This window comes from Amblyomma maculatum, chromosome 3 (genome assembly GCF_055883805.1).
Source record: "Amblyomma maculatum isolate TAMU_Amacu chromosome 3, ASM5588380v1, whole genome shotgun sequence".
Lineage (NCBI taxonomy): Eukaryota > Metazoa > Arthropoda > Arachnida > Ixodida > Ixodidae > Amblyomma > Amblyomma maculatum.
This window is the reverse complement of record NC_139346.1, coordinates 150,010,897-150,028,289: the sequence shown is the minus strand read 5'-3', so window position 1 is coordinate 150,028,289 and position 17,393 is coordinate 150,010,897. Positions and strand designations below refer to the sequence as shown.

Sequence of the window (17,393 nt, the reverse complement as noted above, 5' to 3'; positions counted from 1 at the left end):
CTTTCTATTTCAAATATATTAAGGGCGTCATACTCTATAGCTTTTTTCCTGTTTTCCATCCCCGGGAAAAAGACAAATAGTTTTTGTCTCCACAATTTCCTGTTTTTTGTATCTTTTTATCTCATTACCCGGGCGCCAATGAGCCAATGCTTCTGTCGATTCCTACGAACTGTAGAAAGCCACAGCTTTACGTCAGCAGCAACAGTTACCACGGGCAGCGAAACAAGTTGACACAAAATGGAAGGGTTCGCAGGTACATAAGCTCCGCCTAATGTATATTGTCACATTTTCATTTGAGCTCTTACCTAGAAAGTTTAATGGGGAGTTGATCCAGAAGGTATCGGAGAGCAGGTCCAGAGCACCGAGAGACGGTCAGCACCCAAACTTCAGCCTCTTTGCATCGAACGTCACTGGGCCATTTCTTCTTTTTCAGGTCAGCGCACGAGACTCGCGATGGCCAGCTGCCAAGCGGCTGCTATTGCACACGCTACAATATGATCGGATCGTAAACAATAGCTCTCTGAGGTCCTTCCTCATTCATAAATCGGTGTAAATGCGCCGTTTGCATTGGGAAAGCCTCTTCCTAACTCTAAACACGGAGGCGCCATCTGTCTTGGCAATGACTTATCATGTGTGCATAGTATTCAGGTGAGCGCCGCATACAGGCGCGACAGGAATTTTTCCGACACGTTTATTACGCGATATCTAAATTGTGGTGTACGGTGACAGTGATGTCACCGGAGTACGGCCGAATGATTCCTATAAATCATTACGTAAACTGGATTATGACTCGTTGTAAAATACGGCCCCTGCTTACTCTGGCCTTTCTTCCTAGTTCGGGATTGGGAAAGCTTTCTATTTCATTTCTAGTTTTGAATAATGGGCCATATGTAAAAAATGTTTTTAGATATTTGGGATTAAATACATAAACATGTTTCCGTCAACCGTACTTAAGGAACATGTATTGATAAACTAAGTAGATTGTGCGCACGTGTGAACAATGATGGAAGCAAGAAAAGACTACAAAAGACACGAAATATTGTTTTTTTTTTATCGTTGTCGTTGTTGCTTTTAATTCCCGGACGTCCTGTGGCCATTTTAACTTTGGTGAACTGGACACTGGATTAACTATCAACTACATGAACAAAAAAAAAATTAGAACAGATCACGCAGGAATCATCTTGCAGTACATTGCACAGAGCGTAAAAATTGTGATCGGAATCTCAATCGGGCCGCTATCATCACCGGTATAAATATGAACCCTTCAGGCTCATTTCCGAGGCTTGCATAAAAGAAAGGTTAGACGACACCTGCATCAGCAGCCCGTCATTAATTAACTTCCCAAAGGAACATGCCGATCTTAAAAAGGGACGTTGCATGATTTTTATTGGGTTGGGCAGTTGTGCGCATTCCTTTTTTGTTCTTGCTCGTTTTATTACCTTTATATGCTGCCTTACCCATACCAATATATCATTAGGTTGCTGGCGCATATGTTTGTCCCTCCTTTGTTCCGTCATCCTCAGCGCTGTTTCATTTTCTTCAACGTAGACCGCGCCCATTACTAACAATGTCACTAAAGAATCGACCATGTTTTACGTACTCTCAGGCCACAGATGTAGCAAGTCATACTGCGAGAGCAGCAAAATGCGAAAGGTTACAAATAAATGATATTTTTTGTTAATACGCATCAGGAGCATTTTATCCCCCCCGCCCCCCCCCCCCTCCCCTCTTGCGCAAGAAATTCTGTTCTCAACATTATTGCAGTAAGTCCGTGGTCCACAGAGAATCGCGCCATTAGAGTGCCTGAAGCGGAAATAAATGCAAAAAAAAAAAAGAAAATATATTCAGCACAGCTGAAATGCCCCCTATGACTAATTAACAATGCCATGCTACTTTCTAACAATACGCGTTTAGCTTTTGACAAAAAAATGAGAGATAAATTGCACTCTCTTTTAATGCCTTGAAGTACGCCGTGTGCTATCAACGCAGGAGCAAGCTCATGGATTCCGGTCCTCTCCGCTAGGCGTCGCTCCTGTGCTACCTGCCGATCTGGCCTCGGCAGTGAGCGCGATAGAGGAACCCCCTTTCGAGGCGCCGAGAACCGATTCTAACCCAAGCGCCGCTCTTCCCCTCCTTCCTGACACACGGATTCCCCCAGTCGTCAAAGACCAAGAAGGTAATAGTGGAAGGTTTTTATAATGTTAGTGCTCCGCTTTCAACTTAGATGGCCCCTGTTACGCGCTGAAAAATAAAGAAATCCCCAATAAAGGCAGGAGGGTACAATGGACTTCCAATACAAAGGTAGAAATTAAAAATATCGCATCACCTCTTATAGGCCGTTAACAATGACATTGGTATTGCATAGAATAGCAATGCAGGCAGCTATTGCAAGGGTGGATTGAGAAGGCAGAGGTACAGGAAGAACTACAGAACGCTTCGGTAACGCTGTGGATAATAAAATTGGTTCTCAGTCACACAAAGCAAGCACGGCAATTGAAGAACAGATATCAAATGGGCTTAAGAGAATGTAAACCACGCTTTGATGGGGCAAATTTGAGAAAACATAGTATGGGCAAGGAATTGGAAGTGTATTGAAAAACGTAGCAGTGTGAAGGGGCAGGACTTGATGGTACTGAAGAGTTGCGATAAAAGAAGCCATGAGCAGGGATGTCTTTAGAACCAATTCTATTCATGATCTGCATTAGGGAGATTGAGCGGAAGTTAGAAATGAGTAGATTGTGGATTGCGATGTCATGGTTGCAGAGGTGCGAATTGGAAACTTGCTGCATATCGGGATTGACATAAGCTGATGATATTGTTCGTCTGACAGATAGCTAGAAAAACTTCCAAGGCTTGGCAGACAATTGCGCAAAAGAGGCGGTGGTTCTGGAAATAAAATTTAGGGCAGAAAAATGAGGAGTCAGGGTTTTTATCATTGAGCTTGAAGCAATCGCGCTACAAAGTTACCCATTGCTAAAGCGTCAGCACACCTTGGTGTTTGGATAAATTATGAGAAACATTACTTGCGGGATCACGGAGAGGAAATCTGAAATCGTGAGTAAAGCAAAACAAATTCGTCCCTCATGAAAACTCCCGTGCTCTGAGGATAAAACAAATGTTATGTTATTCCAAGAATTTGAAAAGGCGCAAAGACACGAGCCCTGACGTTTGCAAACACTGTACTGTGCTGCTAAATTTTGACACTCACAATAAAGCGGAGGACAGTCGGCAGACAGCCTAGAGGCATCAGGAGCTGTTACTAATGACATTTGAATGATAATGATGGTTATATGAAATGCTGTGCATTTTAATCACATGCAGGATGCGAAAAGTAAGGAACACTATGAAGAACGGTTTACAGAAATGAATGGGAAGGTGACTGGAGGAGAACACGATGCAAGCAGATACAAATAACATAAAAAGAAAACGAAAGACAAACGAATTGAATGAAAAAGTCTGTTGTTCTGAGAATATGCATTGGCAATAGAGAATTATGAACAAACAGACCATGTAACTTCAGAGATCCTCTACGACTGAAATTCGATAGAAAACTTATTCCGGTGGTATTGGTTTAGTTTGACAGGCTAAGGCTGTGTGCTTAATGAAATGCTACGGGCAACTCTTTGACAGCACAGATCACATTTACTGAGGCTGCTGCATGCAAAGCATGGGAACAATGTAGCATGTTATAGAATGCAAGATACTTGAACCACCAGGGTACGACACCGACGCAGGTATTCTAGAAGCGCTGGGGTTTCGGGACAGACATGGCATGGTAAATTATGAAAGAGTGGAAGCAGGTAAAAGACTCAAGGATTGATGGAAAAGGTCACGATAGCAGTTTTGGAGTGTGCAGATGAAATGGTGAGTTAATTTTAAAGTATTGAGCACTCGATGTATTAAGACATAGGGGATGCGTCTAACCCCCCCCCCCCCCCGTTAAAAAGGGTACGCTAATAGTTATCTATCAATTTATATGTGATAGATATAGAGAAAACATACATTACCACCGAGATATCTGCTTTTTCCCACAGGCCGAATGCGAATGGATTCAGTAGCGCGGTGCCATGTCAATAAGGAGAGCGACTAAGCAGCACCATCTGTACCAGTTTGTTCCATCACCTTTACATCCACTGCAATAATACGCACAGAACTCTTCTCTTGCACGCCAACGCTAATCCTACATCTTCTTTATTCATTCATTATTCTAATGCACAATACAAATTGCAGCCTCCTTTGTAGGTGTTAAGGTTAGGACGTTACCTATAAATATATACCTGACGACCTCAGCTGTCTAGAGTTGTGGTTGGTAGATAATCAAATCGAAAGACCAGAGCGCACCAACACAACAGTTTCCTTCCCCCTTCATGCGTCGTAGTTTCACGCTGTTCCTTCAATATGAAATTAATGTTTCGTAGAATTCCCCTCTGATTTTCTTTCCCGTACTGTTTGTTTTTGTAAGCCTCAAAAGTCAGTTGTAAAGTAACGAAATGACTTTCAAAATTATTACCCGTTACAATGACACACCATGCATGCATACGTTGGCATAACCAAATTCTATGTGGAAATGTGGGAGGAACAAGCGCATTCATTTTGTACACTTTTCCACTCTCCATTTCTACTTCGGCGTCATAGAAACCGTCAACCCAGCCCAGCCGTGCAGTTCTATCCAGGCGAATGAACTCCTGAAAGGCGAGAGCAAGCAGCTGCAAATCCAGCGAGAAACTGGAGCACCGCAGCCGCTTCCTTCGTCGCTTCTACTTCCATATCGGGGAAGAAGCAACGAGCAGGCCTCCCCACGGTCAGCACTTGACAGAAGCCCAGGCAAAATAATCAAGCCTAACCGCCAGCTCAACTTGAACACTATGTTCTCGCACAGAAACCGGGTTGACAAAACCAGGACAAGCCCAGACGCGGATGGCGTCAGCTCAGCATCTCCGAGCAAACCGCGCAGAAGGTTGTTTCGCAGTTTAAGCATCCTCGCCAGCCGTATCGCTCGCAGAAGGATTGGTGGTGAGAAATTGTTGCAGGCTGACTTGGAGGGCCCCCGTAGACACAACGACGACGGTGCGCCCTATCCTCAGTCTACGCACCAAGAAGGACAACCACCTGACCTCGTCAGTCAAGGAACGGCGCCTGTTGCCACCGACGCTAGCGTTGGGTCGACAATCTATTCCGAAAGAAAAACAGCGCTTGTCCAAGGGCACTCTGCTCGCCCTACCCATGATGATTCCACCCATTCGAAAGCGGCGCCTTCTCAACCGCATTTGGCTGCCGTTTCCCATATTGAGGGTGCTGGTCCTGCCACTGACCGCACACTCCACCCTGCCTCTGCCTCTGGCGTATCTGGTATCAATACTGGAGCCCCAAATACGCTACCTACCGTCTTTACTGACGCCAACCCCTCTGTCTCCGTTACGCTCGCTCCCGTGTTGTATGTCCCGGAGCTCTCGACGAAACCGCTACCAGAGCGTGCTGAAGGATTTCAAGTAGTTTGCGAGGAAAAGCTAGAAAACATATCCCGCAAACACTCGGCTGCAAATGTATCAACAAACAAAGGGCGATCGACAGGGAAGAAAGTTTCATCCACTCCAACGGAAGAGAAAACACATGAAGTGTCTAAAGCCAGTAGTCGCAAAGTTGTTCCTTCCAAGACAAACCAGATGTCGGAGGCAAAGGGTACAGATGAGGCTCATGGCAGCCATCGTGACAGCAAAGCCAAAAAAGGAAAAGAAAAAAATTATCGCAAGAGGAGCAAGGACTCGTTAAATCCTCAGCCCCAATCTCGCTCTCCGAGTCGAAAGAGCAAAGCATCCACTAGTGAGCAGGAGGAGAGTCGTCCGCCTACTCCTACAGCAAAACAAGGACGTCATCCCTCTCGCAAACATTCCAAGTCCGACACTCTCCCCGCCAGTATTGCTGCAGCGGCTAAACGAGCGAGCGCAAGAGAGGGTGATGATCTTAACCCCCATCAGCTGCACGAGCTCTCCGAGTGCGAGCATCAAACCGCACATCCGCAAACAAGCAATACAGAAACAGCAGCACATGTGGCATCAGAAGCAAGACGCGAGCATCCCAGCAAAGATACAACCCGTGGCAGGGCCGGTAGTCAGAAAACTGAGCTGTCCATCAAAAGGCGTAGCAGCTCGCCGGACAAACACGTACATGACAAGCGTCAGTCGGCGTCACCGGCTGCAAACATTCCCATAACCACAACAGCTCCCGAGACTGAATCACGGCACGGATCGACGCGGGAAAAACACCACGACATCCATAAAGAGGACCAAAGCAATGTGAGCAGAAAGTCGAAGATGTCGGTAAAAAGTCGTCATGAATCCAACGTTCCTGGAGTCAAGGTCCACACTGTGGAAACTGGGAATGTTTCGTCAGCACAGGAGGACGACCATAAGCGTGCAAATAAAAGGCTAGGCAGCAAAGATGGCCATTCTAAGTTTACCGCGATCGAGAAGCCACAAGCGGAACAGCCAGCCGAAACCAAGCAAGCTCCACTAAGCGTCAGCGCCCGCAAAGCCTCGACGGTGTCTGAAGCCGAAAAGCATTCGGAAGAATCCCGCCGCCACCGGAAATCCAAACTGACGACAGATGCCGTGTCATTGGGAAAACAGCCAGAGCGGGCTGCAAGCAGCGCTACTGCGCCGAAAGCAAGTGCCCCAATTGGGTCTGATGCCCCCAATGCGACGGAACTCAAACGTAATCAATCCGTGGTGTCGTTTGGCAAATACCTGTTAGGAGCAAGGAAAAGAGAGTCAGTGCCGTTGATGGTAAGCGGATATGAGTTCTTTAAAAAGTGCTGTACTGAATTAGCTTCTCATGTTTAAATCACAGCCTAGGGTTACTCTTCATCCGGAGGAAGCGGCTGCCCAACCTTCAGAGGGGCCGCACCAGTCCGTTATACTAAAAACTCCCACCTTGCCGACGACGGCACCACGAAGGAGGAGGGAATCTGTGGTTGAGTTTGGAGCTGCAAAATTCACAATTATCAGGTAAGTGTAAAACATTTGCTTAGACTTCATTTTGATTGATTGAGATATACGAGTAGAAAAACAGATGTTCGGTAACTGGTTCATGTTTGGTGATAACCTGAACCAGGACATGAGGAAAATAACTGAGTAAGACGGCTGCAAAGGGCGCCAAACAATTAATTCTAGGAGACCTGTCGATGAGCTCAAATGAAAATTTGCAGCTCTTGGCCTTTCCTGGTGACACTAATGACACAGAGTATCGAAACAAACAAAAACCAGGCCTTTTGTTACTCACATGTTTCTGCTAGCATTTCGATGGAAACGGCAGCAGTTAGTGCTATTTTTAAGATACGGTTAGGTAGAAAGCTAGGTCATAAATATGTGAATGAACGCAGTTGTACTAGTGTACTCGATGGCCTCCGTAATGCTTGCCGAAGCTTATAACACCACTTTCTGATGTGAACACCATGGCACAGATGGTAGTATGTTGTCAATGTCATTATAACGCAGTGATAAATGTTTCCATTTGTGTGCATGAACCTACCCTGTGCGAGATATTGTGAATACCAGCAATTAACCCCTGGCATTGTTATATATTCTTACTTATTAAACAATATATGCTCTGGACGCACGAGCCCTTGCGTTAGAGGTCTGCAATTTATTCCCTAAACGGTGCAAAGGGTGAAACGTAGTTGCTGAGCGTCGTACCCGCAGAAGCTATACCTGTGACGGATTGACACCAAGAAAGTTAAAATAAAGTTTTCTGCACTGAATAGGTAATGCGATCGTATTGATGGTTTGATATAGCCCTGCAGATAGTAAGGACGTCTCGCTGTTGATATTTCATTACCTGTCCTTATGTCGCCAAAATATGGGGGCTTTCGAATTAACCGGGATTTCATGATTGTCAAAGAGTTCGGACGCATCGGATGTTTAACAAAACATTTGTCTAAAGTCATTTGAGCCCGACTGGATAGCAACCTTACTCGCGCTGCGGACGGGACTTTCAACGTTCCGGACGACATTTAGGTCGATGGAAGCGCTTCAACATTCCTCAAAATCGCTTTCTTCTAAGAGACAAGAAATAGAAACAGAAGGCGGGATAAATGAGCACTCCATTTGCGAAACTGAATAGCGAAAGTTTGGTTACTTGTGAGTGCGTTAACTCCTTTTCAACGGCATCAGTTTGTAGCAGTCTGAATCGATTGAGCCAATTTTGATCCGGACTCTTCTTCTCGAACTCGTTGTTGTCGAATACGCGTCTTCGACATCTACGTCATTAACGCTGATAGTAATATTCGACGCTGTGGGCTAGCTGGCCGGTTTTATAGCGCTGCCGTCAGCGTAACACCATTCCATGGTTATGACGTCACTGAAACGTCCCAGGGCGATTCGCCATAACGATCGAGTTCATATGCAGTGATGTTGCACGCACATGGCTAGCGCAGAAGATGACAGTGATTGAGGAAAAACATTTAACCGCAAACAGCTTTCATTGAAAGTCACCAAGGAATAAAAAATTGGGGGGACTTCAATTTATGCTCCGCCTTCAAGGTTGTGTCGTAACATGGCACTCGTCTGTGCATTACATTGGTAATGCTCGCGTCCATGCACCTTTACTACTTATTTAATGCCTATTCTATTAACACGTGGCTCTCAGGATGCACTAATCTTCTATTTGGTAGTAAGCTACTATTATGAACAAGATCACTAGAGATAAATATACGCCATCTTTTAACCAAAACGTGGGAATTTGCTTGCGCGACCTTGGGGAAGCGGGTCTAAAACAACAGCAAGAGCTCCTGGAGGTTGCCATTTCCATCTCACCATTTAGTTTCACTGGATCTTTACTCGTCCATGTCATATCTTGTGAAGTCCAAAACACACCATTCAGTCACTTCCCTCAATTAGTTCCAGAAGGATTTGCTAGTGGTTGGTAAGGGATGAGTGAGATGGAGGGTATAGCGGCCATTCGCCTCGCCACACCGGCGTGAACTCGCTGGATGTATGCATGCGCTCTCTCGAGTCGTCCTGGCCCGAGTCCGCAGGCCCAGATCAGTCACTTCAAACTCCGACAAACGAAGAAACGGCAAGGTAAAATATGCAAGCTGAGTGCCAACCGTACTATCGCACGTTAATTAGTGATTTAAAATGCCGATAAAATTTTCGTTTACAAACCCGCGCCGAAGCGTACAGAGAAGAAAATTTCGCATGTCCGGGCAAGTGCCAAAAAGCACTACAAATTTATACGAAGGGCAGCTATTCATCGACCGTCGCTCTCATTCTGCAGCCCTCTGAAGCAGCTGGCTGGAGCTCCTCCACTTCGTTGTCCTTCCGTGTCCAGCCGCGTCTCCGGCGGCAGTGCTTCCTCCCTGTGGGGTAGCAGCGATAATCGCGGCCGAGCTCCCATCACGTTGCGCCGCATGCAACGCAGCCGCAGCTATGGCTTCGAGGACACCACCTCACGTCCTTCCATAGGTAATCTGTATACCTGTGCGATCTATCTCCTGGTGACATTTGTAAAGTTTCACTTAGTTTAGTTCTATGCCATTGGTAATCTGCTTCTGTAGGGTAAAATCATAATGCCGGCCATGGCAGAAACGCCTGCGAAACGCGACTTGATTGCACGAACGCAGCTCAGGCTGGCGCTAGAATGACTGTAAGACGACACGCTTTGCAAGCGGGATTAGAGTTATTGGCGCCGATACCATCTCGTCCATGAAACTGCATATTTGTTCGAGCAGTTAATGAAGGATGATGCTTGCCATTCGGCCGGACTAGGATGCACAGGAAATAGGAAAAAAGGCACTTGGGGGACTAATTTGGTGCGATGATCGATTACGGGAGTGAAAATATATAGATTAATATTTATTAGTTGTACAAACATGTGATGGTTGTGAGTAATACTCATACTCACTTAAGTATGAATGAGTATTTTAGCGTGATATTAAAGAACCTTTTGTAGGAAAGTCTGACCAAAGCTTTTTTTTTTCATTTACAGGAATTATCAATACATAGTTATGTTAATTGTTTAGAGTCAAGCGGATATTTAAACTGACTTTAACTTATGATCACAGCCTGATAATGATCTCTTAAATAGGTTTTAAATATGCGGTTTATGACACACGTTACTCGCAGAGAAAGCTGAGAATGAGCAACGGACTGACGTATTTATCTTTCAGGCAGCCAAATCGGAAGTCAAGGCCCTTCATTTCTCAAAACGAAGAAGGCGAAAAAGTAAGAGCCCTGTCGTACATGACAGCATGAGCATCGATGCTTGCAAAGAACGAAATAATTACTTTCCACAACGAATAGAGACCTTTCACCGAAAGTCGAATACGGTAAAGCCGTTAACAGCTATCGCGAAACTAGCTTGTGGCTGCCGAAAGCAGTGACGCTAATCTCTCAGAAAACAATCTGTGCCTCCGCAGCAGAACCTATCATCGCCAGCTGATCAGTTACTAACCTGCGTCTTCAGATTCTAAGCGCGCGAGAACAATACGCAATGAAAACAGGGGCCCCGTGCTCTTTGATTCTGCTTCTCGGCCGAAATAAATTGAACCATACAGCATTTTTCGTTTACCACCAAATACTTTGTTTGCAAGACACAGTGTATCTCGGTAAGGAGCTTTATAAAGTGCTTAGTGTTTCTAGCATCACAGAATGTCGCACCATCAAAGGGTCTTCAAAAACGTTCCTTATAAATTGTCGTTAATAAATAGTCTATTGTGATGAAAGGCTTTTAGCGCAGTCCACAATTATTTGAACAACGTCTGAATACTCCCAAACATTTGGCCACTATGATTATATTATCTAATTTACTGCGTCTATTGATCACACAAGACAACGAGATGAAAGCCGCGGCCAAATTGGCATTAACGCTGTCACGACAGTTGTGAAAACATTTCAAAGTGGTGTTCAGTTGCCCATTTAAGATTAATTTACTTTGAAGCCCTGTCTTTAAAGTTATAATTCACCGGCTTCTCGTAGTTACAGTCGCGCTTATCTCAGGTGACGTATGAAGTTCGCTCATTATTTACAAGAATGCAAAGTACTGAAACTTCCCATTGCCATGTTCCTTACAAGGGTGATTAATCTTCCTTGTTGCACACTCATGCGACTGACTCTCTCCCTTTTACGAGTCTTCCCTAAAAAGCGTTTAGGGAAACAATGCCGCAGACTTCGCTGTTCCTTGATCTTAATCACCCTTTCTCTATGTGACCTTTATGTGAAAGCATGTTTCTGCTTTCGAATCATCGTTACATTGTGCTGTTTTGGGCACACAATGCTGGCCCACATCAAGAAAGCTTAACACACCTTTGCCATTGATGCAGCGCCCGAACCGACGTCCACAACGCGCTCCTTCTCGGTTCGTCGTTGATGACTGTGCTTGGAAATATTTGCAGCTTCCACTCAGGTGGCAACAAAGTGGTCCTGAGTAGAGTTTCCAATACGTGAGTCTAAAAAAATCACGAGTCGATGTGTGACTCCAAACTCTGTCGCTTCTTCGACGTCTTTGAAATATCCCACAAATTGAACGTGAAAGCCAATAGAGTATACATGTTAGGACATAGTAATAGATAGCCTTGAGCTCCGATAAATTGGTCTGTTTCTTCGAGAGGTTCACCTGAGCATACGAGCATATTTCGGTAACATCAATATTTTCTAGTACACACCAACGCCAAAGCCTTGTGCGATTTACCTCTCCCATATCAAACGGTCGTACGCGCCAGCTGTAGGTAGCGAAGTGTAGAAATCACTAGTATAAGAAAAGAATGGCTACGGCTACTGAGCTCTTGAGCTGTTGGCACTGCTGCTCGTGGAAATTTGATAAAAGCACCGTACTTTCCATTTGATTCATGTTTCACTACGCTGCAAGCTTTCAATGCCTTTTTTTTTTTTCTCTTTTTGTAGTAGTAGTTTCTTCGAAGAATGATCAAACCTTCCATTAGGTCATATCATGGAGAGCTGAAAGTGTCTTTTGTAACACGAATGTAAAGGTCGTCACTGCGTGTCTTGAGCACTACCGCATTTTTATTTTTCTACAATACAGTTAACAGCTTTCCTAACCATTCTCTTAATTTGCACTTAACACTGTGCATGAGAACAATAGCCAACTGTACATGGTCTCGCTTGCAGGGCTGGCAGTTCGAACCAGACGGTGAGTGCTATCACTTGGGCGATCGTGACGCTGCCCGGATGTCTCCTGGCACTGTTCGCGTGCACGCTAGTCATCTGGCTCGTCTACATTAGGCCTCAGTAAGAAACTCATTTTTGAGCACTTCGCAAGCGTACGCGAAAAAGGCCTTTTTATGCCGCAGAGTGCATCGGGCAGTATGACTGAGAACGGGGCTTGAACCACTGTTTGTCTGGAAGCAAGCTTCTATACTGATGTATAAGAGAGACATAGGAGAGGTATAAAAGCGACTATAACTTGCATCGAACTTGCATTTGATTATTCGTGTGAGTTTCGTGATGGTATCAAAACCTTGTTGAAACGCGTCGTTCATATTACTGACTCGCTCAGGATGTCACGTGGCGGCAATTGTGCCAGGAAGTCGAGTAATCAACGTGTTAGAGACATGTCACATCTAGTTATATCACCATGTTTTTTTTTTTAATTACACTGAATTTGTTTAAAACGTTTCTGTTCTCTTCTTGCGCAGCGAACCCGAGCCACTATCGCCCGATAATATTGCCGTCATGCGAAATGCTCAAGAAAAGCTGGCGAGCCCACTTAAGCGAAGGTGAGTAATGGTTTATTTTCACCACGCCTTCATTTCTGCTTGTCAAGCCATCCTAATCTTGATAACCAAGAAAAGCCAAGATATACAAATGGTTCAACAATAATGTTTAAAAAAGTAAAACAATGGCTACCTTGCATAAGAAGCGTTCTTTACCTCGCTAGGCATAACAAAATTAAACCACTGAATTTTTTTGTTATCCATACTTTATGAATTGGTAAATACTAAGCAGGCAACTTAACTACTTATTTGAGGGAGAACGTTAGAAATCCAACGATTTATATTGTTTTCGAAGGGATCTGACTAAAATGCATGCAACAAGCTACTGCTTATGCAAAGTACTTTTTGTTAGTCCTTAGACGAGAACTCGCATAAAAATAAAAGCTTCCAAGTGAGAGCCGTGCCGCTTCAGCACCCTAGATGCGTTTCTGAGAACAAAATCCACGTTCCTTTGGAATTCTCCTCGATTACGCTTTGAGAGCACACTGGGCGAGAGATCTTTCAAGCCAACAGGTCACTTGACTGTTTTTTGATATCTAATAAGTAAACTTTTCTTAATCTTAACTTATGAAAACAGTGGTTCTAGCCATTTTTCAAGCATATGTAGAACATTCATACTGACACTTCGCATATGTAGAACATTCATACTGACACTTCTTTATAAAAGGCAATAAATAGGAAGTCAGTCAGTAGGAAATTGTCTACCAATTACTTTGCAAACGAAAACGTTCTAGGAGGCACTTCGGGCTCCTTAACAGCGATAAGGCGAAACCCTTTTCACGGGCACCGGCGGCGATGGCGCGTTCTCTTTGCGTCGCTTGGTATTCACAGCTATCGGCAGATGGCGTGAGGCGGAGGTCGACACGCTGCTGAAGCAGGCCACGCTCCCTCCTGAAGACGGGGTAATGGGGTTATGTTCGTCGTCGTCGCGCCCCTACGCTGCCATGGAGGCGGCTGGAACACTAAACAAGAAGAGTTATACAAGAAGTTATACTTCTCACGTCAGGACACCGAACATGGCCCGTTCCAACTTGGAACCAGAGGAACACCACAGGGTGCAGTGCTGTCTCCTCTCTTATTCAATCTATCTATGATGCACCTGCCGGCCCAGTTGGGTGCTGTCGCTAGTGTGCAGCATGCGCTGTATGCTGATGACATCACCCTGTGGGCCACGCAAGGTTCTCTTGGAGATATTGAGGCCAACCTGCAGCAAGCGGCAACCATAGTGGACCGTTATGCTCGCCGCTGCGGCCTTCAATGCTCCCCTCAAAAATCTGAATTTGTACACATACGCCCCTCACCAAAGTGTACGGCCAAAATTGAGCTCTTTTTAGAGGCAGGATCAATTCCTGAACGCACAGAAGTCCGGGTATACTAAGGCTCTTCATTCATCAACATAGACGGTCGGACACTACCTTGGCGAAACTCCGTAAGGTGGGGGACCAGGTGGGTCGCATGGTCCGCCGGGTTTCTAACAAACGTAGGGGGTTGCTGTGCAAAGACGCCTTGCGGCTGACGCATGCATTCGTGACCAGTCGAATCTTGTATTCGACTCCTTACCTTCACCTTCGGAAACAAGACGAGGATGCACTCGAAGTCGTCCTGCGCAAACTTTTTAAGAGAGCCCTCGATCTCCCCGTTAACACCTCCAGCCAGCGTCTACTGGGCCTGGGCATGGTGAATACGTTCCGGGAGATCCGAGAGGCTCACTTAACAAACCAATACACACGTCTTTCTAAGACACTGTCGGGTCGCCGCCTCCTTGCCCGGCTACACATCCAACATACCACCCTTATGGAAGATCGTGTACGCCTCCCTTTCGAGTGGAGATGCGCCCTCCACGTACGCCTTCTTAAAAACATGACACGTGAAGACCACAATGGCCGGCGTTTGGCGCGGGCGGAAGCCCTGGGCCGCCATTATGGGTCGAAACCCGGCATTTACTACGTGGACGCCTCCGGCCCCCGCCATGGGGGATGGTACACGGCCGCAGTGGTCCACCAGTTCAAAACTGTTAACGGGCTTACATTTCGCGCCAGTGACATAACCCACGCGGACGAGGTCGCCATTGCCCTGGCAGCTACCCACACAGATTCTAAAACAGTTATCTCCGACTCGCGAGGGGCCTGTCGGAATGTCGAGCAAGGCTGGGCGCCATACTTAGCCTACCGACTACTTCAAAATTGCACCTGTACCGGGGACCCCGCTTACCGGAAAATAGTATGGGCTCCTGCTCATATGGGTCTCGAGGGGAATGAGGCAGCCGACGCCGCCGCTGGTGCGCTCTCTTTCCGGGCTTCCCATCTCGACCCCCCAGATCAGGATCTCGAATCCGAACCCGCGTATTCTTTTAAAGACATTGTTCTTTATTATCAATCTTGTCATAGCTTTTACCCTCGCCCGAGTGAAGGCCTATCTAAGACGGAGGAGCGGCTTCTACTCCGTCTTTATACCAACATTCTGCTGTGCCCGGCAGCACTAAAACATTTTAATCCCTCCTCCACGGGCAGTTGTCCGCACTGTGCGGAAAAGTCTTCGGACATCTATCACATGGTGTGGGCTTGCCCATCCAATCAAGCTATTCCTCCTCACCCCAACCCCACTCCGGAGAACTGGGAGGCGACCCTGCTCGACTGCTATGGCCTGCAGGCCCAAAAGGCCTTGGTCGTGCCACCAATAAATAAACTTTTTACCACAAAGTTTTTACCACCACCAACAACAACACAGGGCGAGAATGTCTGGCACCAAGGGTATGCTCGGAAAGAGCAGGCTACCAAGCTTACTTTGGACGCGTCTTTACCACTGATTATCACATGTCGGTGGCAACACAGCTGTTCCCTTTCATATTGCTTCTGGCTGTACCACGCCGTAAAGGAAGGCAGGAAGGTGGGACTGAAAGAAGAGAAAAGATAGAGGTGCCGTAGTGAAGGGCTATGATCCACCGCGCTATAATGGTTTTCGCCTCATCGCACTTTAGTGGTCCTAAGTGCCCTCTGGAATTTTTTTTTTTTCGTTTACACATTACTCATAGTAGAATTTTCAGTTTCTCCATTATTAATACTGGACAAGCGCCAGTTACAAATATTCAAGCTTAAAATTTCCGCATAACTTCACTACCGTCTCCACCCAGATTTTGCGGTTTCAGAAATTATCGCCAAAAAGTATTGTTGTAAGCAGCTCTCTTCCTCAACATGCATGAGAGCAAAGCATTTAAATTGCTACAACAATACCACCTCTGCTATTAATAGCGCCACACAAAGCACACCACAGCGATCTAGCGCTGTTAACAGGTTTTTAGAATGCTGCTTCTACGTAGCACATCAGAAAACATCGAGTGTCACCACTTTGATCTTTATGACTCATAAATTTAGAGCATGAATCGGTCTCTCAATCTGAGCAGTCTTTAGTTGCTTTTTCTGAGAATTATCTCTTTTTTTTTTTTTTTTTCACTGACATCCAATGTATTCTTTTCATTCTTCGCAGAGGCGTAGAGTGTGCCTACGCGACGTACTTCATCCTCTTCACTCTTTCGTACGTGCCTCCGCTAGTGATCGGAACGGAACCACAGTAAGCCATTCTCTTTGCGCTCAGCCTTTACTTTCACAATTACATAGGTTTGATTCCACCAGAATTGCAGTTCATGTAATGGCACACTTCAACTTTCATAAAGCCACAAAGCGGTGAGGATGTCTGGGTTTTTTTGTTCTGACATTAGCTTTGCCTGCCCTCCTTTGTGAGAAACTGGGAGTGGTAGGGATTGTAGAATTCGGTAATTAGTATGTAATGAATAATTAACATTGGCGAACAAAAGTTACCGCAGATTAGCATAGGCGACAAGGAACCACTCTTAGTTTGGCTGAGCTCGATCTCACCGTATATTGAAACGTCGCAGGGTGTAAAAGCTGCATCTGAACAATTATTAAAATTAATAATAACAATAATAATAATAATAATATTTAATTAGTTAGATTCCGCTTGGATACCCTGAGTATATGTATACGCTTCTAGCAATGTCATGTTTAGGGATATAGGCTAGACGCGCAACATAAATACCTAAAAAAATGGAAGATTAAGCAGCCATCGCCGCAGGTGAGCGGTAGATCACTGGACGCGGATCTCGTGAATGGCATGGCGTTGAGTTTTCCTCTAATGTCTACTGAATTATCTCAGCGTTCATTACTGATAGATTTAAAAAGAAAAACGTCCCATATGCTTTCCTTTTTTTCAGTGGCTGTTGGCTCCTTTCTTGTGTGTGGCACAACGAAGCTCTTCATATTTCCTTTATTTGCTAAACAGCACGCGAAAAAGTTCTGTTTTAGTCGTGAAGGTTTCATGTGACCTTTACTCGCAAATACAATCAATTGGTGCCTTAGTAAAAGTGGTTTGGTTTGGTTTGTGAGGTTTACCATCCCAAAGCGACTGAGGCTATTAGAGACGCCGTAGTGGAGGGCTCCGGAAATTTCGACCACCTGGGGGTTTTAACGTGCACTGACATCGCACAGCACACGGGTGCCTTGCTTCTTTCCTCCATTGAAAAGCGGCCGCCGAGGCCAGGATTCGATCCCGCATCCTTGGGAACAGTAGGCGAGCGCCGTATAACCCCTGCGCCACCCCGGCGGGGGAGTAAAAGTAGATAATAGCATATGGAACTCGATTGTGAACAAAT

The 17,393-nt window shown here is 45.6% G+C and overlaps 1 protein-coding gene across 1 annotated transcript in view; it reads left to right on the top strand.

Moving 5' to 3' along the window:
- LOC146196433 (uncharacterized) overlaps positions 1-17,393 on the top strand; it is a 72,721-nt gene that overhangs the window by 42,903 nt on the left and 12,425 nt on the right. The window contains exons 5-8 of the mRNA XM_084597013.1: positions 6,847-7,004; positions 12,123-12,242; positions 12,650-12,730; positions 16,211-16,294. Coding sequence (XP_084453139.1) covers positions 6,847-7,004; positions 12,123-12,242; positions 12,650-12,730; positions 16,211-16,294 — 443 coding nt within the window. The remainder of the gene's footprint in view (positions 1-6,846; positions 7,005-12,122; positions 12,243-12,649; positions 12,731-16,210; positions 16,295-17,393) is intronic.